Source organism: Mobula hypostoma, chromosome 9 (assembly GCF_963921235.1).
Source record: "Mobula hypostoma chromosome 9, sMobHyp1.1, whole genome shotgun sequence".
Lineage (NCBI taxonomy): Eukaryota > Metazoa > Chordata > Chondrichthyes > Myliobatiformes > Myliobatidae > Mobula > Mobula hypostoma.
In genome coordinates this window covers 52,409,658-52,434,415 of record NC_086105.1, presented here as the reverse complement: position 1 = coordinate 52,434,415, position 24,758 = coordinate 52,409,658, and the positions used below count along the sequence as shown (strand labels likewise).

The window sequence follows — 24,758 nt, the reverse complement described above, 5'->3', positions numbered from 1 at the left end:
GGAGATTCATCAAGGCTTGTAGACAATGGTTAAGGATGTGGAGACTTTAAATGCCACCTTACCTCCTGCCTTGAATAGGTTAATAGTACCAGGTCTTACAAGATGCTGGCAACCTTCTTAATAAGCAGCAGCGAGGTCTGATCCGTCAAGGGACAATTATAAAAGAGGCTGTTGAGGAAGAGCAGTACTATGCAGCAGTAAGGAATGTGCAGTGTAGAACAGAGACTTCAGAGCACACTTGCCCAGCGACTGGCTTTCGTTTTCTCATTTAAATGGGCCCAGTGTTATGTTAAAGCAAAGGGTTTGCTTCTTGCTCTGTGGAAAACACAGATCATAGGTAGCACTTTTTATGCACCAATTTTAGCGGCTGAGGAGAAGATTGTCACACAAGTTGAGACATTCTACAGATACTGGAAATCTGGAGCAACACACAAAATGCTGGAGGAACTCAGAGGTCAGGAAGGATCTAAGGAGGGAAATACACAGTCAACATGTCCCAATGAAGGGTCTTGGTGACTGTTTATTCCATTCTATAGATGCTACCTGACCTGCTGAGTTCCTCTATCACTTAGTGTGTTCTGTTCACACACGCTGATTCTGTTGCATGCTTTAATGTACATGTGACAAATAAATGCTAATCTATATTTATTACATTTTATTTCATAAGACATCGGAGCAGAATTATGTCATTCAGCCCATCGAGTGCACTCCGCCATTCAATCGTAGCTGGTTTAGTTTCCCTCTCGGCTCCATTCTCCAACTTTCTCCCGGTAACCTTTGACATCCTTACTAATCAAGAACCTATCAATCAACACACACAAAATGCTGGTGGAACGCAGCAGGCCAGGCAGCATCTATAGGAAGAAGTACAGTGGACCTATCAATCTCTGCTTTAAATATACCCGATGTTGGGGAAGTCCAGAATGAGGAGTCACAGTTTGAGGATAGAGGGGAAGCCTTTCAGGACCGAGATTAGGAAAAACTTCTTCACACAGAGAGTGGTGAATCTGTGGAATTCTTTGCCACAGGAAACAGTTGAGGCCAGTTCATTGGCTATACTTAAGAGGGAGTTAGATATGGCCCTTGTGGCTAAAGGGATCAGGGGGTATGGAGAGAAGGCAGGTACAGGGTTCTGAGTTGGATGATCAGCCATGATCATACTGAATGGCGGTGCAGGCTCGAAGGGCCGAATGGCCTACTCTTGCACCTATTTTGTATGTTTCTATGTTTCTATACCTAAACATAAGTGAATATATTGTACTTTGAAAATGCCTTTGTAAGCAAGTCACTGAGGCCAAGTCATGTAGCTAAAGTGTCTCAGGATCCATTCCATAGAGTCAGGGTGATGGAGAAATGTGCACAGAAAGAGACCATTTGGCCCAGCGAGTCCATTCTGGCCATCAACCATCCACTAAAACTAATCCTACGTTAATCCCAACTTTGTAAATCTCCCTACATTCTTTATCTACTTTGCTCACACTCAAGGAATTTACCATGGACAATTATCCTACCAACCCACACATCTTTGGAACTTGGGGGAAACCGGAGCACCTCAAGGAAATCCATGTGATCACAGGGAAAACAAATCCTGCAAACTCCACACTGGGAGCACCCAGGGTCGGAATCGAACCCAGGTCGCTGAAACTCTGAGGCAGCAGCTGTGGCGCCGGGGTGCCTGAACCAACACCTGCTCACGTTACCCTAACCCTTACCTTCTGTTACAGAGCGAAGCAGGGTTAATATTTAATTAGAGATCCAACTCACAGTCCAGTCAGGGCAGGTCCGCATCTCCCTCGTGGGTCCATTCTTTGGGATGGCGCTGGGCAACTGCTCTGGAGCTAGGTGCTGCAGTCCTGATCTCAAGATTGCTTTCCTGCAAAGGAAGGGAAATGTTTTCAGTTTCCGTGGGGCAAAACAACATGCATAGATAACAATGACCTTTGGAAATCATCGACTCAAACCCAAACCAGTCCTGCCGAAGGGTTTTGGCCCGAAATGTCAACTGTACTTTTTCCATAGATGCTGTCTAGTCTGCTGAGTTCTTCCAGCATTTTGTGTGTGTTGCTCCGATTTCCAGCATCTGTAGATTTTGTCTTGTTTGTGAACAGGTCTATAACAATGCCTCTGTTCATACCATGCTTTGTCAGGGCACCTCTCTGCACAGCACGATTACCACCCCTGCAGGAGTGTCTGAGAATATTTGTGCCCAGTACATATAGGGGGCATAAAAAGATTAGCTTATCACTTATCATGGTCTCTGACTGTCAAAAATCACTCATTCATGAATGTATAATTTATTCATCACCAGTACATCAAAACATGCAGTGACATGTGTCATTTGTGTCAAATCAAATTAGTGAGGGTTGTGCTGGGAACAGTTTGTACAAACTCCTTACAGACAACGGTGGGAACCGAACCCCAATCGGTGATCACTGGCACTGTAAACCAAATGTACTAACCACTAGGCTACTGCATCACCTTTTAAAACATTTAAAGCAGATTCAGCTACTGTTCATTAAATAAAATATATGTAGGGAAATACAAAATAATTCATCACCTTTGCTTGTGGTTAGTTATTGGGGTTTATGACGCCATAAGACCATAAAATATAGGAGCAGAATTAGGCCATTTGGCCCATTAAGTCTGGTCTGACATTTCATCATGGTTGATCCATTTCCCTCTCAGCCCTAATCTCCTGCATTCTTCCCATATCCCTCCATGCCCTGACTCATCAAGAATCTATTAACCTCTGCCTAAAACAGCCAATGCCTTGACTTCCATAACTGCCAGAATTATACAGATTCGCCACACTCTGTCTAAAGAAATTCCTCCCTATCTCAATTCTAAATGGACATCCATCTATTGTGAGGCTGTGTCCTCTGGTCTTAGATTCCCTCAACATGGGCAACATCCTCTCCACGTCCACTATATCGAGGCCTTTCAACATTCAATAGGTTTCAATGAGATCCCTCCTCATTCTTCTGAATTCCACTGAGTACAGGCCCAGAGCCATTGAACACTCCTCATATGATAAGCCTTTCAATCCCAGAATCATCTTCGTGAACCTCCTTTGAACTCTCTCCAGTACCAGCACATCCTGTCATAGAAATGAAGGGGGAAGATGCTGGAATATACAGGATAGCTAGAAGGTGATAGGTGAAGCCAAGTGGGTAGGAAAGGTCAAGGGCTAGAGAAGGAGGAATTTGATAGGATAGGAGGAGGATAAGCACCAAGAGAAGGTGATAGGCAGGTGAGAAGAGGTAAGAGGCCTGCACGGGGAATACAAAAGGGAAGGGGAAGGAAAACATTTTTACTGGAAGGAGAAATTGATACTCATGCCATCAGTTTGGAGGCTATCCAGACAGAACATAAGATGTTGCTCCTCCAGCCTGAGGACAGCCTCATTGTGGCACAGGAGAAGGCCAGAGACTGACATGTTGGAATGGGAGTGGGAATCAGAATTAAAATGTTTGGCCACCAGGAAGCTCTGCTTTTGGCGGATGGAGCAGAGGTGCTCGATGAAGCGGTCCCCCAACTAACGACGGCTCTCACCATTGTAGAGGAGGCCGCATTGGAACCACCAGACACAATAGATACTCAGGTGAAGTGTTGCCTCACTTAGAAGGACAGCTTGGGGCCCTGAATGGAGATGGGGGAGGATTGGTAGCACTTAGGCTGCTTGTAAAGTTAAGTGCTGGGAGACAGATTAGTGGGGAGGGACGAATGGATAAGAGAATCACAGAGTAAGCAATCTCTGTGGAAAGCGGAGAGGGGGGATGGAGGTAAAGATGCATTTGGTGGTATGATCCCTTTAGAGATGGAAGGAGTGGCGGAGAATGATGTGTTGGGTGCTTTTGGCGGATGGAGCGAAGGTGCTGATGGGATAGTTAGTAAGGGTAAAAGGAACTCTATCACTGTTAAGGCGGTGGGAAGATGGGGTAAGCGTAGATGATCGGGAAATGACGGAGATGCAGGTGAGGGCAGCATCAATGGTGAAGAGAAGCCTTATTCTTTGAAGGAGGACATTTCTGATATCCTGAAAAGGAAATGCGATGGAGACAAAGGAATTGAGAAAAGGGAATAGCATTTTTACAAGAGACGGTGGGGAGAGGTATAGTCAAGATAGCCATGGGAATTGGTAGATTTACAGAAGACAGAGTGGGAAGAGGTATAGATACAGCTGTATTTTACTTTTTATTTAAGTTCTGCAAATTGCTGGGTTCTCCACTGTCTCTCTCCGCAGTGTCATTGAACAGGAAGTGTCATACTAAATGTGGCAGCACTTTCTGAAATAAAACTGAGATTATCTGATCCCAAGATTACAGACACCCAAGGGTTCACACCAGACCTTGAGTGTCCTCTGTACTTGCAGTGAATTCCAGAGTACATCACTGTACACACTGTACTTGGCTGTTGAGTCCCTGTAGCAGTACATTGAAGCCGATTAGTCATAAATATTTTGAAGATGGAAACATCGGAGAGTGGGGCAGCTGGATATGAAAGGACAAGTGATTTAAATGAATTATTTAGAGGTCCCCCAGCGCTGAATATCTGTACATCTTCTAAAGGTGATGCCTCAAAAAGGTAGCTTCTATCATTAAGGACCCCCTTCATCCAGCATGTGCCCTCTTCTTATTACCACCATCAAAGATCAGGCACCAGAGGCTGAAGACACACATTCAGCGTTTTAAGAACAGCTTCTTTCCCTCTGCCATCAGATATTTGACTGGACAACGAACCATTGAGCTCTCTTTTTTTGTACTACTTGTTTAATGTAATTTTCCATATATATATATGAGTTTAACCCTGATTCTGATTCGGAAAATCAAAGATATTGCAGGTGCAGGAAATGCAAAATGCTGGAAACACTCAGTAGGTCCGACTGCATCTGTGGAAAAAGAAACGGAGATAACTTTTCAGGCTGAAGACCCTTCATTAGGAATTATTTAAGTGATTTAACCTCTGTGAAAGTGGGAATTCCTCCTGCAGTGTTTTCTGCTCCAGACTGCAGCATCTCTCCAGCCTACTCCCATTTCTATCTTTTTAGGTTTAGCAATATGTCCAAACTTTAACCAATAAAAATTAAAGATTGTTACTAGCTTTACTTCTCGCATGTATATCGAAACATTGAAACATACAGCGAAATGCGTCATTCATGTCAACAACCAACACAGTTCAAGGATGTGTTGGGCAGCCTGCAAGTGCCACCATGCTTCCGGCACCAATATAACATGCCCACAACTCACTGGAACGTGGGAGGAAACTGGAGCACCTGGAGGAAAGCCATGGGGTTATGAGGAGAACTTACAAACTCCTTAGACAACAACAGGAATTGAACCTGTGTCCCTGGCACTGCCAACCATGTTATACCAACTGTTCTGCTACTGTACCACCTCAACAGGAGACCAATAGGAGATGAAGAGACCATCATTATGTGCCATGTGGTATGATGTGGGTGATCATGGTCTTCCAGCTGTCTTTAATCTGCCTGTGGGGAAGACCCCACACACTGTTGTTCTTTCTCTTTTCTCTATCCATGACCATGACTTTTCCTGGCAAATTTTTCTACGGAAGTGGTTTCCCACTGCCTTCGTCTGGTCAGTGTCTTTACAAGACAGGTGACCCCAGCCATTATCAATACTCTTCAGAGACTGTCTGCCTGGCATAAGTGGTCGCATAACCAGGACTTGTGACATGCACCCGCTGCTTGTAAAACCATCCTCCACCTGCTCCCATGGTTTCACGTGACCCTGATTGGTGGGATAAGTGGAAGCTACACCTTGCCCAAGGGTGACCTGCAGGCTCAAGGAGGGAAGGAGCACCTTACACCTCCTTTGGTAGAGATGACTCGCCACATCACCAGCCATTGAAGAGACCAAGTGGGTTAAAGAACCGGAACATTAGGAGGTCAATTCCATTTAAGGAGCGTTTAAGAGGCTGAGTGAGATTAAAGAGGAAGGGAGCAGGGGGCCAAGATTAAAGAGGAGGCAAGAAATTTGAGTATGAAGAGCAGAGGTGCATAGGAGCAGAACGAAAGGAAGATAGATTAGGTTACCTGAATCTGCACCACCATTGAATGGGATTATGGCTGAGCATCAACAAGAGTATGGAGCTATGTGTGGAGGTCTAATAGAGATTCATTAAATTTCCGGTCAAGATGGTGCTGAGTGATAGTCTACTTAGAGTTCGTGGCTCAGACTTAGCTGGTTTTTAGTTGAATTTTAGGATTGTTGGGATGCATTAGGAACAGAATGGGGAATTAGGGGTTAGTTTAGGGTTTAGGGACAAGGTAGTGAGGGAATTAGAGCTCAGGCTGGACTCCATGCTTTGTGTTTGAAGGCCAGCGACATGGATACCAGATGTTAGGCTGGTAGACCAAAGACGACTAGGGTCGAAGGTCCCTCCCCACCCAGGTCAGCAAGTCGCCAGCAGGTACCAGGATCGAAGCTCCGTGCGGCACTGTTCCCTCTAAGCTACGCAGGTGCACAGCCATGCAGTAACTGAAATGCTCCCATGCACATAGCCTTTGTTGCCATGCAGACGGATAAAAGAAAAAGTTTACAAAATGTGAAACATTTACTTTGTGGTACTGTATTTATTATACCCTTCAATTCAATTAAATCAAAAGTGCATGACTTCTCAATTTTCATTCTAAATATTCATAGTATGCATATTACGAAAAAAACATTTAAAGCACCATGCAGTTTTCAGGCCATGTAAAAATCTCCTGCTCAGAACAATGGTGGGTCCACACAGCTGTAAAAACAAAAATGAGAGGGAATATGAGTAGGAGGAATGAAAGCTGGTGACCCCTGAGGTATGCGAGTCAACAAGTCCAGGGTCCTCATTGTGGGTTCTGCTTCATTATCATCGATGAAGCCAGGGGTTGATACTAAAGATCAAAGCCCAAGGGTTGATCGGAAGTCTGGAAGTTGAGTCCTGACAGCCCGAGTCCTTGGTATGCGAGTCTGGGGAAGTTGTCCGTGAGTCCAATGAAGTAAAAGGTTAGAGACAGCCTGTTCTGAGGTTGGAGGACTATTTGTGTCTGTGCGTAGCTTGTTGGGAGGGTGGAAGGGACGGGGCTTGATGTACTGCTGTTGTTTTGTTGCTTGTTGTGTTCTGCGCTGTTCTGCTGAGCATGTGTGGTGACACTCGTGGCCTGTCCCAGAACAGCGTTAGGTTATGTTGGCTGTTAACGCAAGCAACACATTTCACTCTATGTTTCGATGTACCTGTGATAAATAAATCTGAATTTGAATCTGAATCAGCAGAAAATTGGGACGCAGAGTGAGTATAAAAGGCAGGAGATAAAGGCTCAAAATCTTATGAACGAGGGAGCTAGCATCGGAGTTTAGAAGCTCAAGTGTGAGATCGAGTCGGGGATCAGGAGGATGCAATGTGAATAAGGAGCAGGGGATGGAGGGGTTCATAAAAACATCAACACAGAAATGGAGTTAAGTCCATTCAGCCCCACCCATGCCTATTCTGCCCTTTGATGACAATATTTTACCCGAGCACCACTAAACCCAAATCTCTCCTTGTGTGGTGTTCGAGAGCAAGAATAGAGTATTTACTGAGCACTTTTTAACTGGCCTTTACCAAAGATGAGGATGTTGCCAGAATGAAGGTGGTAGAGAAACTAGATGGAGTGAACACTGATAAGGAGAAAGGCAGGCTCTAAGTACGTCTCCCCATCTGAGCGGGATGCATGCCAAGTAGCTGAGGGAAGTGGGGGCAAAGATTGCAGAAGGCATTGTCTACACGTTCTGTGTATTCAAGGTTGGGTGGCACAGTGGTGCAGCAGGTAGAGCCACTGCCGCACGACGCTAGAGACACGGGTTCAATCCTGACCTCGGGTGCTGTCTGTGTGGAGTTTGCATGTTCTCCCTGTGACTGTGTGGGGTTCTCCTGGGTGCTCTGGTTTCCTTCCTGCTCCCAAAGATATAGGGGTTGGTAAGTTAACAGGTTGCTGTAAATTGTCCCTTTTGTAGATTCAAGGGAGATGACAGATTCTGGGGAGATGTGATGGGACTGTGGATAAAATTTTTTAAAAATAGTTTTATTGTAAATGGACAATTGGTGGTTGGTATAGATTTGGTGGACTGAAGGGTATGTTTCCAAGCTCTACCTCCCTGTGACTTGAAGGATTTGACAACCACTAATGATACCACTGTTCAATAATGGGGGAGAAGGACCATGCCTAGTAACGGCACAGTGGGGAGGTTAACCTTCGTGATCAGAAACTTGGAAAGGCAGGAAGAATCTTTCCTACCTTGAAGGAACTCAAGGTTAGAAAGCATAGCTGATAGGGACAGTAAAAACAAATCATGTTCACCAAACTTAGATCATAAGATATAGGAGTAGGGTTAGGCCATTCAGCCCACCAAGTCTGCTCCACCATCATCATGGCTGATTTATTATCTCAACCCCATTCTCCAGCCTTCTCCCCACAACTTAGGATGCCCAATCATGAACCTATCAACCTCTGCTTTAAATATACTCCGTGACGTGGCCTCCATAGCCGTTTGTGGTAATGAATTCCACAGATTCACTACCCTCTGGCTAATGAGATCCCCCCCATTCTTCTAAACTCCAGCGAATACAGTGCAGAGCCATCAAGCACTCCTCATACCTTTCATTCTCAGAGTCATTCTCATGAACCTCCTCTAGACCCTCTCTAATGCCAGCACATCGTTTCTTCGATAAGAGGCTCAAAACTGCTCACAATACTCCAAGTATGGTCTGGCCAGTGCCTTATAAAGCCTCAGTAATACATCCTTTCTCTTATACTCTAGTCCTTTCGAAATAAATGCTAAAATTGCACTTGCCTTCCTTACCACTAACTTGAATTGCAAGTTAACCTTAAGGGAATCCTGCACAAGGACTCCAAAGTCCCTTTTCACCTCTGATGTCTGAATTTTATCTCCATTTAGCAAATAGTCTATGCCTTTTTTCTTTCTACCAAAGTGCATGACCATACACTTCCCTACACTATATTCTATCTGCCACTTCTTTGCCCCTTCTCCCAGACTAAGTCCTTCAGCAGACTCCCTGCTTCCTCAACACCACCTTATCTCCATCTATCTTTGGCATCCAATTGTGCTCTCAATTAAGTCATCCAAATCATTGACGCATAGCATGAAAAGAAGTAGTTCCAACATCAAAACCCGCGGAACACAACTAATCACCGGCAGCACCAGAAAAGGCCCCCATTATTTCCAATCTTTGCCACCAATTTCCCTTTGTCTATACTACCTGTTATTTCCTCAAAAAATTCCAACAGATTTGTCAGGCAAGATTCCTATTTATGGAAGCCATGCTGATTTTGGCCTATCTTATCATGTGCCTCCAAGTACCCTGAAACCTTACCCTTAATAATGGACTCCAAAATCTTCCCAACGACTGAAATCAGGCTAACTGGCCTATAATTTCCTTTCTCTGCCTCCCTCCCTTGTTAAAGAGTGGAATGACAATTACAATTTTCCATTCCTTTGGAACCATTGCAAAACCTGGTGATTCTTGAAAGATCATTACTAATGCCTCTATAAGCTCTGCAGGTACCTCCTTTAAAATACTAAGGTGGGGTTCATTTGGCCCAAGTAACTTAACGACCTTCAGAGCTTTCAGCTTCCAAAGCACCTTCTCCTTAGGAACACTCACTTCTGCCACTTGACAGTCTTGAATATTTGGCATACTGCTAGTGCTTTCCAGAGTGAAGACTAGCACAAAATACTTATGAAGTTTCTCTGCCATTTCTTTGTTCTCCATTGCTATCTCTCCGTCATTTTCCAGCAGTCTGATATCACTCTTGCCTCTCTTTTACTCTATACATCTGAAAAATTAACTTTGGATATCCTCTTATATTATTGGCTAACTTACCTTCATAGTTCATTTTTTTCCTCTCCTGTTGTTTTTTTTAAGTTACCTTCTGTTGATGTTTAAAATCTTCCTAATGTTCTAATTTCCCACTATTTGTTGCTATATTGTATTGCCTTTCTTTACCTTTTATGCTGTCTTTGACTTCTCTTGTCAGCCATGGTTGCCTCATCTTCCCTTTAAAAAGCTTCTTTGGGGTTTCTATAGTCATAGTCATAGTCATACTTTATTGATCCCGAGGGAAATTGGGTTTCGTTACAGTTGCACCAACCAAGAATAGGGTATAAATATAGCAAAATAAAACCACAAATAATTAAATAATAATATGTAAATTAAGCCAGGAAATGAGTCCAGGACCAGCCTATTGGCTCAGGGTGTCTGACCCTCCAAGGGAGGAGTTGTAAAGTTTGATGGCCACAGGCAGGAATGACTTCCTATGATGCTCAGTGTTGCATCTCGGTGGAATGAGTCTCTGGCTGAATGTACTCCTGTGCCCAACCAGTACATTATGTAGTGGATGGGAGACATTGTTCGAGATGGCATGCAACTTGGACAGCATCCTCTTTTCAGACACCACCATCAGAGAGACCAGTTCCATCCCTACAACATCACTGACCTTACGAATGAGTTTGTTGATTCTGTTGGTATCTGCTACCCTCAGCCTGCTGCCCCAGCACACAACAGCAAACATGATAGCACTGGCCACCACAGACTCGTAGAACATCCTCAGCGTCGTCTGACAGATGTTAAAGGACCTCAGTCTCCTCAGGAAATAGAGACGACTCTGACCCTTCTTGTAGATACCCTCAGTGTTCTTTGACCAGTCCAGCTTATTGTCAATTCGTATCCCCAGGTATTTGTCATCCTCCCCTGGATGGAAACAGGGGTCACCAGTGCCTTAGCCCTCCTCAGGTCCAGCACCAGCTACATAGTCTTTTTCACATTAAGCTGCAGATAATTCTGCTCACACCATGTGACAAAGTTTCCTACCGTAGCCTTGTACTCAGCCTCATCTCCCCTACTGATGCATCCAACAATGGCAGAGTCATCAGAAAACTTCTGAAGATGGCAAGAATCTGTGCAGTAGTTGAAGTCCGAGGTGTAAATGGTGAAGAGAAAGGGAGACAAGACAGTCTCCTGTGGAGCCCCTATACATACTAACTTACCCCCAGAAACTTTAGTCATTACTGTTCTGCCATTGTCCCTGCTAGTGTCCCCTTGCAATCAACTTTGGCCTCCTCCTCCCTCATGTCTCTGTAATCCCTTTTCTCCACTGTAATGTTGATATATCTGACTTTGTCTCCTCCCTCTCAAACTGCAGGATGAATTCTATCATATTACTATCATGGTCTCTGAAGAGTTCCTTTATCTTAAACCCTCTAATCAAATTTGGTTCATTACAACAAGACTCAATCCAGAATTGCCTTTCTTCTGGTCAGTACAATGACAACCTGCTCCAAAAAGCCATCTCGTAGACATTCTATAAACTCCCTCTCTTGGGATCCTGCACCAACTTGATTTTCCCAATCTACCTGCATATTGAAATGACAGTCGTAACTTTGCCCTTTTTACATGTCTTTTCTATCACCGGTTGTAATTTGTATTCCACATCCTGGCTACTGTTCAGAGGCCTGCATATAACTCCCATCAAGGTCTTTTTACCCCTGCAGTTTCTTATCTCTGTCCACAAGGATTCTACGTCTTCTGATCCTATGTCTTTCTAAGGACTTGATTTCATTTTTTTAGCCAACAAAGCCACCCCACCCCTCTGCCTACCTGCCAGTCCTTTTGATACAATGTGTAGCTGTGGATGTAAAGCTTTCAGCTATGATCTCCTTTCAGCCACGGCTCAGTGATGCCCAGAACATCATACCTGCCAATTTCCAACTACGCTACAGGATCATTTACCTTATTCCATTACTGCGTGCATTCAATTATAACACCTTTAATCTTGCATTCATCAGCCTTTTTGATTTTTTTCCTCCATGTAACACTTCAACACATCCCACAGACTGCAATTCTGCCCTATCATCTGCCTGTCCTTTCCCAGTCTCACTACACACTGCACCTACTTGCATATTAACAGTCCCATCTGAGCCCTATTACTCTAGTTTCCAACCTGCTCCCAAGTTATTTTTAGATCCTCTCCAACAGCTTGAGCAAACCTGCCTGCAAGGATATTGGACCCCTCAGGTTTTTGTACCGATCACACCTTCCACAGAAGAGATCCCAACAATCCAGAAATCTGAAACCCTGTCTTCTGTGCCAATTCTTCAGTCATGCATTCATGTGCCAAATCATCTTATCACCCTTTTTGAATTAACAGAGAAAGTTGATAAAGCAAGTACAATAACTATACTGTAAATATGCAAGTTTACATCAGAATCAGGTTTAATATCACTGGCGTATATCGTGAAATCTATTAACTTTGGGGCAGTACAATGAAATACTTGATAAATAAGTATAGAGAAACAAAATTGAATTACATTAAGTATTATTACATAGTTAAAATAAGTAGTGCAAAATACAAACAGAAACAAAAAGTAGTGAGGTTGTGTTTATGGCTTGAATTTCCATTTAGAAATTGGATGGCAGATGAGAAGAAGCTGTTCCTGAATCACTGAGTGTGTGCCTTCAGGCTTCTGTACCTCTTTCCAATGGTAACAGTGTGAGAGGGCATGTCCGGGATCCTTAATGATGGATGCCACCTTCCTAAGGCATCGCTCCTTTAAGATGTCTTGGATAATATGGAGGCTGGTACCCATGATGGAGCTGACTAGCCTTCTAAGTTTCTGCAACTTACTTCGATCTTGTGCAGTCGCACCAACCCCTCACCATACAAGACGGTGTTACAGCCAGTCAGAATACTCTTCGTGGTACATTTGTAGAAGTTTTTGAGAGTGTTAGTTGACAAACCAAACCTCTTCAAGCTCCTAATGAAATATAGGCGCTGTCTTGACTTCTTTATAACTGCAAGGATATGTTGCATCCAGGTTAGCTCCTCAGAGATACTGACACCCAGGAACTTGAACTTGTTCACTCTCTGATCCCGCTATGAGGATTGGTATGTGTTTCCTCATCTTACCTTTCCTGATGAAGCTCCAACCAAAAGCTGGTTAGCAAAATGGAAGCCCATGGTTAGAAGGCTGTAGGAGTAAGGTTTACAAAAAATTCTTGGCTTGATAGAAAATAGTTATGGCAAATGTGCATTTTCAAATTGGAAAATAGTAGATATTGATGTTTCCTGTGGGAGTCTGTGCTTTGCACACAAGCTCTTGTTGACGTACCTTAGTGACATCCATCAGCAGAGCAAAACTTTTGGGATGAGACAACACTTAGAAGTGCGGTAAACAGTGAAGGATAGTAATTAAGGATCAAGTTTATTCACCACACTTGCACATTCAAATGTATTAGGACTTGGCTGTGGTGTGTTAGTCAGCACGCAGCATGCAACAGAAAACAACATTCAACAATTATCAAGAATAGTGGATTATATAAAATCACAAATAATTATATATAAATAAAAACACTAATAATAAAGAAGATATGGAATGAAATGTGCATAAATAAATAAATCCCAGCATGTATTTAGAATGTAATCAGCATTATAAAAAGTGGTTTAAAGAGTCTACAACTGGGGATATAGAAAGAGTGGTGTGGGCTAATGAGAACAGTTGGTGAGATAACAGCCTGGGGGAAGAAACTGCCATAGGCTGGTTAAAATGAATAGAAATATTGCAAACAAAATTTAATATGAGATACATTTTGGCAGGAAGGGAGAACGTAGATTAAGTCACGGAATCCAAAGGGCATACAGGAATAGAAAAACTCAACAGTGCATTCAGAAACCTTTGAAGTTGGAGCGCATGTTATGAAGTGCACATGAGATTCTGAAATTTATTATTAAAGGTTCCTACTACACAGCCATGGAAGTTACGTTGAACTTCTTTCAACCACTGATTAGCATTGCTTTCAAGTTTGGTCTCCACACTATAGAAAGAACATATTAATCTCAGGAAGGGTGCAGAAGTGATTTACTGGTAATCTTCTTGCGATGAAGAATGCCAGGCAGAAGGCTAGACTGGAAAGCCAGCGTTCTTCACATGGAGCAGAGAGGATTGAGAAGAGATTTGATGGGGATGTGCAAGGCTGTGACTGGATCAGACCTGGTAAATAGAGGCAAGTTGCTCTTGTTAGTTGGAAGACAAGATAGAAATGATGAGAAAAACAGACTAAGGGGTGGGAGTTTACAGGAAATAACTCCTTGTAAGATTGGTGGAAACATTCAACTTTCAAAACAGAACCAAAATGGCACCTGGGGAAGATAATTTACAGGGCTTCAAGAAAAGAGAAAGAAATGCACTGAACCGATTACTCTGCAGAGTAAATTACAGTGTTATAACAATTCGATAATTCCATTAGTTCCAAAGCAACAATGAAAACTCAGTCCAGAATAAACTGCCTTTTGCAATGCCCATGTCCAGTTCTACTAAATCAGCGTGGATAGCTTCACTCACCTCAACTCTGAAATGATTCCACAAGGTTACAGACTTACTTTCTGGGGCTCTAGAACTCATGTTCTCAGTATTTATGTATGTATGTAAGCAAGTGCTTAGTTTGTCTTCTTTTGCATATTGGTTGTTATTCAATCTTTGTGTGTAGTTTTTCCACTGATCCTACTGTATTCTATTCCACTGTGAATGCCTGCCATAAAATGAATCTCAGGGTAGTGTCTGGTGATGTATATGTACTCTAACAATACTTTGGACAGGTTACATCCAACTGAGGAGTAACCATAAGAATATGAGAATTAGAAGCAAGAGTCGGCCACTTGGTCCCTCATGCATTTCTTCTCATTCAATTAGACCATGCCTGATCTTCTATCTAAGTGGCCGTTTGCTACACTGAACCCATATCCCTCAGTATTGACCTCTGATGGATATAGCTATGGCATATTTTCTCTGGTGTTAAACTCTATGAAGAACTGGTTGGAACGTGGGGAGAATGAAATGGGATTAGTGAAGATCAGTGCTTGATGGTTGGCACAGACTTGGTGGGCCTACAGTCCTGTTTTCATGCTGTAACATGACAAGACCATAAGACATAGGAGCAGAATTAAGCCATTTGGCCCATTGAGTCTGCTCTGCCATTCAATCATGGCTGATCCTTTGTTTTCCCTCCTCAGCCCCACTCCCTGGTCTTCTCCCGTAACCTTTGATGCCATGGCCAATCAAGAACTTATCAATCTCTACCTTAAATACACCCAACGACCTGACCTCCACAGCTGCCAGTGGTAATAAATTCCACAAATTTCTCCGCATCTCTGTTTTAAATGGACGCCCCTCTATCCTGAGGCTGTGCCCTCTTGTCCTAGACTCCTCCACCATGGGAAACATCCTTTCCACATCTACTCTGTCTGGGCCTCTCAACATTCAAAAGGTTTCAATGAGATCCCCCCTCATCCTACTAAATTTCAGCAAGTACAGACCCAGAGCCATCAAATGTTCCTCATATAATAACACTTTCATTCTCGGAATCTTCCTTGAGAAGATGGTTTCGATGGCTTCATGACTTCCGTGCCTAAGATCAACTCCCTTTCTTTTACAAATTCCAGAATATTTAATGAAATTTAGATTCCCCACTGCCCATAACAGGACTAGAATCAACAACTGACTGGCTAACCCATGCTTTGGAATACTGGACCTGCAACTTAGTTCACAATGTCAGAGTGGAAAGTTGGATACTGGGAAGAATAGGCATTAGAAAGGTAAGGTGAGAAATGTGGTGGTGAACAGGTTGAGAAGGGGTGATGTTGGCTGTAATGGAAATGAGTCCTGGAGATAGTGAAGATGTGCAGTCAGAAACTCACCTTAAGGTATAATATGACACCAAAGGCCTCCACATCTCAACTGTTTGACTGCTATACATAATAACACAAGAATCAGGAGCAGGAATACGCCAGTGTGCTCCTTGAATCAGATCAGAAAAATGACATCTAATCCCAGTCTTGGCCTCAACACCACTTTCCTGCATTCTCCTCATTCCCCCTCAACTCCACTGTGGTTCAAATGTTTGTCAATCATCACTGTGAATATATTTAGTAACTCCACCCCCATTTCCCTCCAAAGTAGAGAATTCCAAATAAGGAAATTCCTACTCTTCTCCATCTGAAATAGTGAGTCCATATTCTAATACCTTGCCTCCAGGTTGTAGACACCCCCTGCCAGTGTGATCCACCAGACATCACCCCAACAATCCACGCTCAAAATGAATTTATTATCAAAGTACTGTACATGTATGTCACCATATATTACCATTGGGGTTTAATTTTCTGAGCTGCCTGCAAGATGTCACCATATATCACCAGCACCATCCACCTTGGATTCTTATCACCTGTCTTTCCTATAAACGCCAAGCCCAATTTGTTCAACCATTCACACATCTATCTCTTCATCCCAGGAATCAAACAAGTGAAGCTTCTCTTTGCTTCCTCCAATGCCAGCACATCCTTCCTTAAATGCAGAGGCTAAAACCGTCCACGATAATCCAACAATCATAGAACATCACTAAGGAGAAGACCAACATCGAGTACAAGAGTTGGGATAGCATTTTAGAGCTGAATAAGACCAGAATGGGGACTATTGTGTGCTGTTCTTCTGAAAAGATGGGATTACGGATACAGAAAAGTTTCACAAGGATGTTGCTGGGTCTAGAGGGCTTGAGTTACCATGAAAGTCTGGATAATCTAGGAGTGCTTTCCTTGGAGTGAAGGAAGGTGACGGATGATCTTATTGAAGTAGGCAAAATCATAAGGAGAATATAGAGGTGAGTGGTCACAGTCTTTATCCCCACAGTAGGTGGGTCTAAAACTAGAGAGCATTGGTTTAAGGTGAGAGGGGAAGCATTTAAGAGCAATATCCTCCACACAGAAGGTGGTGGGTATAAGGAATGAACTAGTAGAGGCAGGCACAAGTAGAACATTTAAAGGACATTTGGACAGGTTCATGGATAGATAGATAGATAGATAGAACTTTATTGATCCCAAAGGAAATTACAGTGTCACGTAGCATTACAAGTGCACAAATATACAAATATTAGAAGAGAAATAAGAAAGAATAAAAAATAACTTATCTCAAACAGTCTAACAAGAGGGGGTCATCACTTCCCCAGCTATAGGTTAACTCATTATAGAGCCTAATGGCCGAGGTAAGAGTGACTTCATATAGCATTCTTTGGAGCAGCACAGTTCTTAGCCTATTACTAGGATAGGAAAGGTTTCGAGAAGAATGGGCCAAATGCAATCGGATTAGGAAGACACCATGGCTCAGTGTTCAATACCATCGACCCCTCAGTACTAATCAACAAGCTTTGAAACTAAGGGCCTTTGTACATCCATCTGCAACTGGATCCTCAATTTCCTTATTGGGTGACCACAGCCAGTACGGATTGGTGATAACATCTTCCTCTCACTGAGGATCAACACAGGGGCACCCCAAGGATGAATGCTTTGCCCACTGCTCCACACCCTCTCTACTCATGATTGTATGACCAGGCACAGTCTAAACGGCAGCTATAAATTGGCCGACGACACCACTGTTGTTGGAAGAAACTGAGATGGTGACGAGGAGGTGAACAAGAGCAAAGTAGACCGGCTGGGTGAATGGCGTCGCAACAACAACCTTGCATTCAACGTCACAAGACCAAGGTGACGACTGTAAACTTCAGGAGGGGGGAGGTCAGGAGAGCTCATTGAGGGGTCAGCAGTGGAAAGGGTGAGCATCTTCAACTTAGAGTGTCAACAGCTCAGAGGGTCAGCATATTGATGCAACCAAGACAAAGGCATGTCAGCAGCTATACTTGATAAGAAGTAGCAGGAGATTTGGAATGCCACCAAATAATCTAGCATTCTGACTGGGTGCATCACCTGCTGGTATGGAGGCTCCAATCCCGCAGAGAGCTGTCGACTCAGCCAGCTCCATTGCCGGCAATCCTCCCCATGATTGAGGGCATCCTCAAAAGGCTGTGCTTCTGGAAGGTGGCATCCATCGGGAAGGACCCCAACCATCCGGGACATGCCCTCTTCTCATTACCACCATCGGGGAGGAGTACAGTCAGCCTTTTAGGAGCAGTTTCATCCCCTGTGCCCTCAGATTTCTGAACAGTCCCTGAATTCATGAATACCACCTTCCAATTCCTCTCTTGCACTATATTCTATTATTGCAATTTATAGCAATGTGTTATGCCTGCACTGTGGTGCTGCCGCAAAACAATAAATTTCATGACTTATGCCAGTGACAATGAACCTGGCTCTGATTAGCATGAATGAGCTGGCCAGAAGGAGCTGTTTCTGAGGTATATAATTCTACACCACAAGCTGTCTTAATTACTTCCTATATCTGTTGCTGTCACAGTTCCTTCCCATGAGGTATTCACTGAAGTGCATCCCAAGGCATTCTTATTGAAGGGGAAAGGACATTAAGGAGGTCGGCAGCAGATTACTCATGCAGATGAGAAGGGAGACAAATCCCACTGGAAACTGCCCTGTTCGTGACAAAGGAACCAGAAGCCATAAAAGCAATGCTGTTCTCTGTCATGTGGTTGCTATGGAGACAAGGTGTACCAGCTAAAAGTCCCACATCTGACAATCAACATGAAAAGCAGCAGCCAAAAAACCCAGTGAGGATTGAAATTCTACAGCGTGACTGGTCCAGGCACATATCAGACTAACAGCCAAGGGTCCGCAGCCTAAACCAGCCCAGCTTTATAAGGAAGAGCCGAGATTGTGGTCTGAAGTTTCGGCATTTCGTCAAATTGCTGGTTTAAGCCACCGCGTGTTGTGTGGGTAACACATTATTCGAGAAAGCTGAGCAGATGGAGCAGACACTACACACAGTGAGGTGCACGGGTCAGGCAGCACATTGTCTTACAATCTTTCCCTAATTTTAAAGAAGGACACCTCTACCGTGTTAGGAGTGGGTAGGAAAATATGTGCTTTGCCCTGTAGTCAGAGTAACTAACCTGCACTCTCTCTACACTCTGGTGAAAGATCTACTCCCTGACACTCGTCAGCCTCTCTCCCAGACTCTCCCAGCAAATTTCTACAGATGTACAGTGGAGAGCAATCCATCTGCTTGCATCACTCTCTGGCATGGAGGCTCTGAAACACAGGATCTAAAGAGGCTCGCAGACTCAGCCAGCTCCAGAACGAATATAATCCTCCCCACCATAGAGGACATCTTCAAGGGGAATCATCCCTCCATCATTGAGGACCCTCAGCACTCGGGATAAGCCCCTTCTCATTGGGGAAGAGGTGCAGGTGTCGGAAGACCCACACTCAATGTTTTGAATATCAGACTTATTAATAGTCCATGAACCCATGAACACTAACTTATTATCTCTCTTTTGTGCTATTTATTTTTTGTTGTAATTTATAGTAATATTTTGTCTTGCATTATACTGCTGCCATAAAAGAACAGATTTCATGACATATGTTAGTGATAATAAACCTGATTCTGGTTCCTATGACTTTTCAAATCTCTGCCCACTGCTCACAGGCAGATAGTGACAGTAATTCCCAGCGATAGCAAGGGTTATTCCCAGCAGGCAGCCAGGGCCATTCCCAGCATGGCTCAGAGCAGGTCTACCAACCTTCACTTATCAAGATCCAGGTGACTTCTGCTCTCCCCAGTATCCATTCAGGAACCACAGAATCACTCCCAGGCATTTCTTTGCACATGTTGTTTTGCCTCCAACTAGTTGGTCTCAAACGTTTCCAAAAACTAACAATTAAGGTATATTCATTAAAAAAATATATAGGTTAGATAAGTTCCTTTTTGGAACTACCAACAACTCCAGTATGGATTCGCTCACTTCAGTGTGAAAGAGTAATTAGAATTATCGGTGAAATTCTTTGGCACTTCCATTAATCTGCTGAAATCTCAACCTCGCAACAGAAAGCAGCATTAACAGCTCACAGTGCGGATTATCACAATTCCAAATGACATTAAAAATAAATGAATTAATCTGTTGGATGTTTCTGACTCCCCGTCCCAGTGTTCAGTGGCGGGGTGGCTGGCAGATGGAATACAAGCAAGCAGACTGACACATTTCACACGCCAAAGAAGCCATTAGCAGCGCCTCACAATGACTGTGAAAAGGGACTGTGAATAACTAAAATTAAATTGTCACTGCCCCAGCAACAGCCTACCCTGACAAGCTAACCAGACGCAGTCCTCAGGCATAATTGTTGTGGCATCTTGTACTCCAGATCACAGTACGGCACGGTATGTACCACGATTATGCTCGGCTCTGCCTCCTCACTGAACGTGAGTGAACTCAGGGGCCGAGAGAGTAATAATGGTTAGATGAAGATTCATGCACCAGTATAACAGGCTCTTTGGTCTACCATATGCATCTCTCCACATCTACACTAATCCATATTTCCAGCATTGAACCCTTCAACTTCTAACCAACTGCATTTCAAGTGCTCATCTAACTAGTCCTTAATTGTTGCGAGAGTCTCTGCTTCCACCATCTCCATTGATAATACATTCCAGATTCCTCAAAGTCCTTCCTTAAAAGTTCTCACATAAATCCCCTCTAAACCCTTAAACTTTTGTTCTTTGGTTACAGACATGCCTGCTGTTTGAGAAATGTTCTCAATATCCACCTGTCTATGCCCTTCAATTTCCTACACCTCAGTCAGCTTCCTCCACTACAAATCTAGCCTATTCAGTCTCTCTTCACAGTTGGTGAATCTCTTCTGCACCCTCTCCAATAAAATTGCGTTCTTCCCACATTGTGTAGACCAGAACAGCTTGCATTATCCCAGGTGTGGCCTAACTAACGGGGCTGTATTATAACCTCACAAGATGCTGGAGCAACTGAGCAGGCCAGGTAGCATCTATGGAAAAAAGTACAGTCAATGTTTTGGGCCAAGACCCTTTGGCAGGATTGGAGAAAAAAAGATGAAGAGTAGATTTAGAAGGTAGGAGAGGAGAGAGAGAAACACAAGGTGATAGGTGAAACCAGGAGGAGAAGGGATGAAGTAAAGAGCCGGGAAGTTGATTGGTGAAAGAGATAGAGGGCTGGAGAAGGAGGATTCTGATAGGAGAGGACAAAAGGCCATGGAAGAAAGAGAAGGGTGGAGGAGCACCAGAGGGAGGTGATGGGCAGGCAAGGGATAAGGTGAGAGAATGGTGAAGGAGAGTGGGGGGGGCATTACCGGAAGTTTGAGAAATTGATGTTCATGCCATCAGGTTGGAGGCTGCCCAGACAGAATATAAGGTGTTGTTCCTCCAACCTGAGTGTGGCCTCATCACAACAGCAGAGGAGGCCGTGGATAGACATGTCAGAAAGGGAGTGGGAGGAGGGATTAGAATGGGTGGCCACTGGGAGATCCTGCTTCTTCTGGCAGATGGAGCGTAGGTGCTCGGCAAAGCGGTCTCCCAATCTACGTCGTGTCTCACCAATATACAGGAAGCCAGACAAAGCATATGACCCCAACAGACTCACAGGTGAAGTGTTGCCTCACCTGGAAGGACTGTTTGGGGTCCTGAATGTTAGTGATGGAGGAGGTGTAGGGGCAGGTGTAGCACTTGTTCCGCTTGCAAGGATAAGTGCCAGGAGGGAGATCAGTGTGGGGGGGCGGGGGGGAATAATGGACAAGAGATCGCATAGGGAGTGATCCCAGTGGAAAGCAGAAAGTGGGGGGAGGGAAAGATGTGCTCATCCTGAGAGCAGATGCCACCACCACCAGCTCTTGGGTCCTCGGATACTCCATCTTCCTTTCACCTCACTATCCAACACCCTAAATCCTTCTCCTCAGACACTATCAGCCCCTCCCCCCCGATCCCCACTGTCATCTGTACCGAGTCTTCACCATTCCCTCTGACCTTTCCCTCTCTGAGGAAGAACATTCTGTTCTCAGTAAGGGTCTCACCTTTGTCCCCCTCCGCCCACAACTCAGTGAGTTCTGCACCCGCTATGACACTGAGCTTTGCTTCCATTGCCTCCTTCTCTGAGCCTATTTCTTTGACAAAGACTCTCCACCCCGCACTGATGACCCCCTTCTCCCATCTTCAACCCTCCTCCTCTTCCTGGACACCCCGCCCTGGTCTTCTGCCTGCTCTGGACCTTTTCAGTGACAACTGGTGATGGGACATCAACTGTTTTGACTTCATCCCTCCTCTCTTCAATTCCAAACTCACCGCTTCCAAGCACTCTGCTCTCTACCTCCTCCGCACTAAACTCAAACTCACAATCAAACCCGGAGATAAAGGGGGTGCCGTAGTAGTCTGGCGGACTGACCATTACCTTGCTGAGGCCCAGCAAGAATCTCAGACACCTCCTCTTACTTACCCCTCAAACAGGATCCCACTAAGGAGCACCAGGCCATTGTCTCCCACACCATCAGCTCTAGGGATCTCCCATCCACTGCCACCAACCTCATAGTTCCCGGACCCCACACCACCAGCTTCTACCTCTTACCCAAGATCCACAAACCCGTTTGTCCAGTCAGACCCATTGTTTCAGCTTGTTACTGCCCCACTGAACTCATAGGTGCATACCTTGGCTCTGTTTCATCCCCCGACCTTGTTCAGTCCCTTCCTGCCTACATCTGTGACACTTCACATACTGTTTTTTTTTATTGATTTCAAGTTCCCTGGCCCCCATCATCTTATTTTCACTATGGATGTCCAGTCCCTATACACCACCTCCAACCGCACCAGGAAGGCCTCAAGGCTCTTCGTTTCTTTCTGGACACCAGGCCGAACCAACTCCCTTCCACCACCACTCTCCTCCGTCTAGCAGAACTTATCCTCACTCTCAATAATTTCTCCTTTGGCTGCTCCCACTTCCTTCAAACAAAAGGTGTTGCTATGGGCACTGCATGGGTCCCAGCTATGCCTGCCTGTTTGTCGGCTATGTGGAACAGTCTGTGTTCCAAGCCTACACTGGTGTCCACCTCCCACTGTTCCTATGCTACACTGACGATTGCATTGGTGCTGCTTTCTGCACCCGTGCCAAGCTCATCCACTTCATCAACTTTGACTCCAACTTCCACCCGGCCCTCAGGTTTACCTGGTCCATTCTGATACTTCCCTCCCCTTTCTTGATCTCTCTGGCTGTCTTTGGAGACAGCTTATCTAGGTATCTATTATAAACCCACAGGCTCTCACAGCTACCTTGATTATACCTCTTCCCACCCTGTTACTTGTAAAAATACCATCCCCTCCTCTCAATTCCTCCGTCTCCGCTGCATCTGCTCTCAGGATGAGGCTTTTCATTCCAGAACGAAGGAGATGTCCTTCTTTTTCAAAGAAAGGGGCTTTCCTTTCTCCACTATCAAAGCTGCCCTCAACCGTATCTCTTCCGTTTCACGCATGTCTGCTCTTACCCCATCCTCCCGCCACCCTACCAGGGATAGGGTTCCTCTTGTCCTCACCTACCATCCCACCATCCTTTGTGTCCAGCACATAATTCTCCAGAACTTCCACCATCTCCAACGGGATCCCACCACCAAGCACAACTTTCCCTCTCTCCCAATTTCTGCTTTTCACAGGGATCACCCCCTACACGACTCCCTTGTCTATTCGTCCCTCCCCACTTATCTCCCTCCTGGCACATATGCTGGCAAGCAGAACAAGTGCTACGTCTGCCCCTACACCTCCTCCCTCACTACCATTCAAGGCCCCAAACAGTCCTTCCAGGTGAGGCAACACTTCACCTTTGAGTCTGTTGGGGTCATATACTGTGTCTGATGCTCCCAGTATGCCCTCCTGTATATCGGCGAATCTTGATGTAGAATGGGAGACCACTTCGCTGATCACCTATCCGCCAGAAGAAGCAGGATCTCCCAGTGGCCATCCATTTTAATTCCACTTCCTATTCCCATTCTCCTTTGTCAATCCATGGCCTCCTCTACTGTCGTGATAAGACCACACTCAGGTTGGAGGAATAACACCTCATATTCCATCTGGGTAGCCTTCACCTAATGGCATGAACATCGATTTCTCAAACTTCTGGTAATGTCCCCCACTTCACCATTCCCTCACCTTATCCCTTGCCTGCCCATCACCTCCCTCTGGTGCTCCTCCCCCTTTTCTTTCTTCCATGGCTGTTTGTCCTCTCCTATCAGACTCCCCCTTCTCCAGCCTCGTATCTCTTTCACTGATCAACTCTTTACTTCCCAGCTCTTTACCTCATCCCTCCCTTTCCTGGTTTCACCTATCACCTTGTGTTTCTCTCTCCCCTCCTCCACCTTTTAAATCCACTCCTCATCTTCTTTTCTCCAGTCCTGCTAAAGAGTCTCGGCCTAAAACATGGATTGTACTTTTTTTCCATCGATGCTGCCTGGCCTGCTGAGTTCCTCCAGCATTTTGTGTGTGTTGCTTGGATTTCCAGCATCTGCAGATTTTCTCTTGTTCATGTTATAACCTCTTTGTTATTGTATTTAGTGCTCTGTCTAATGAAGGTAACCATCTCAGGGATGATAGAGAGCTTCTGTCCCTCAGTACGTCCTAGGCTCATTGTGTATATCCTGGTCTTAATTGTATTTTCATAGAGCACCACTTTGCGTTTTGAGGATTAAATTCTATCTGCCAATTTTAGTGACTGACCAGTGTCACTGTATAGCTGAAGGTTACTCTCCTCATTACCACCAATTTCTATGTCAACTTACTACATGTGACGTAGCATCATGGTAGCGTTGTGGTGATCGTGACGCTCTTACAGGTTGGGGCATCAAAGTTTGGAGTTCAGTTCTGGCACCCTCCGTAAGCAAGTTTATATGTTCCTTCCTGTGTGTACATCAGTTTCCTTTGCATGCTCCTATTTCCTCCCACAGTCCAAAAACCTATCAGTTGGTAGGTTAATTGGTC

The 24,758-nt window shown here is 44.6% G+C and overlaps 1 protein-coding gene across 1 annotated transcript in view; it reads right to left on the bottom strand.

Annotated features, from left to right (window-relative positions):
- Positions 1-24,758, bottom strand: part of dgki (diacylglycerol kinase, iota) — a 252,405-nt gene that overhangs the window by 180,190 nt on the left and 47,457 nt on the right. The window contains exon 2 of the mRNA XM_063058282.1: positions 1,765-1,873. Within this exon, the coding sequence (XP_062914352.1) occupies positions 1,765-1,873 (109 nt within the window). The remainder of the gene's footprint in view (positions 1-1,764; positions 1,874-24,758) is intronic.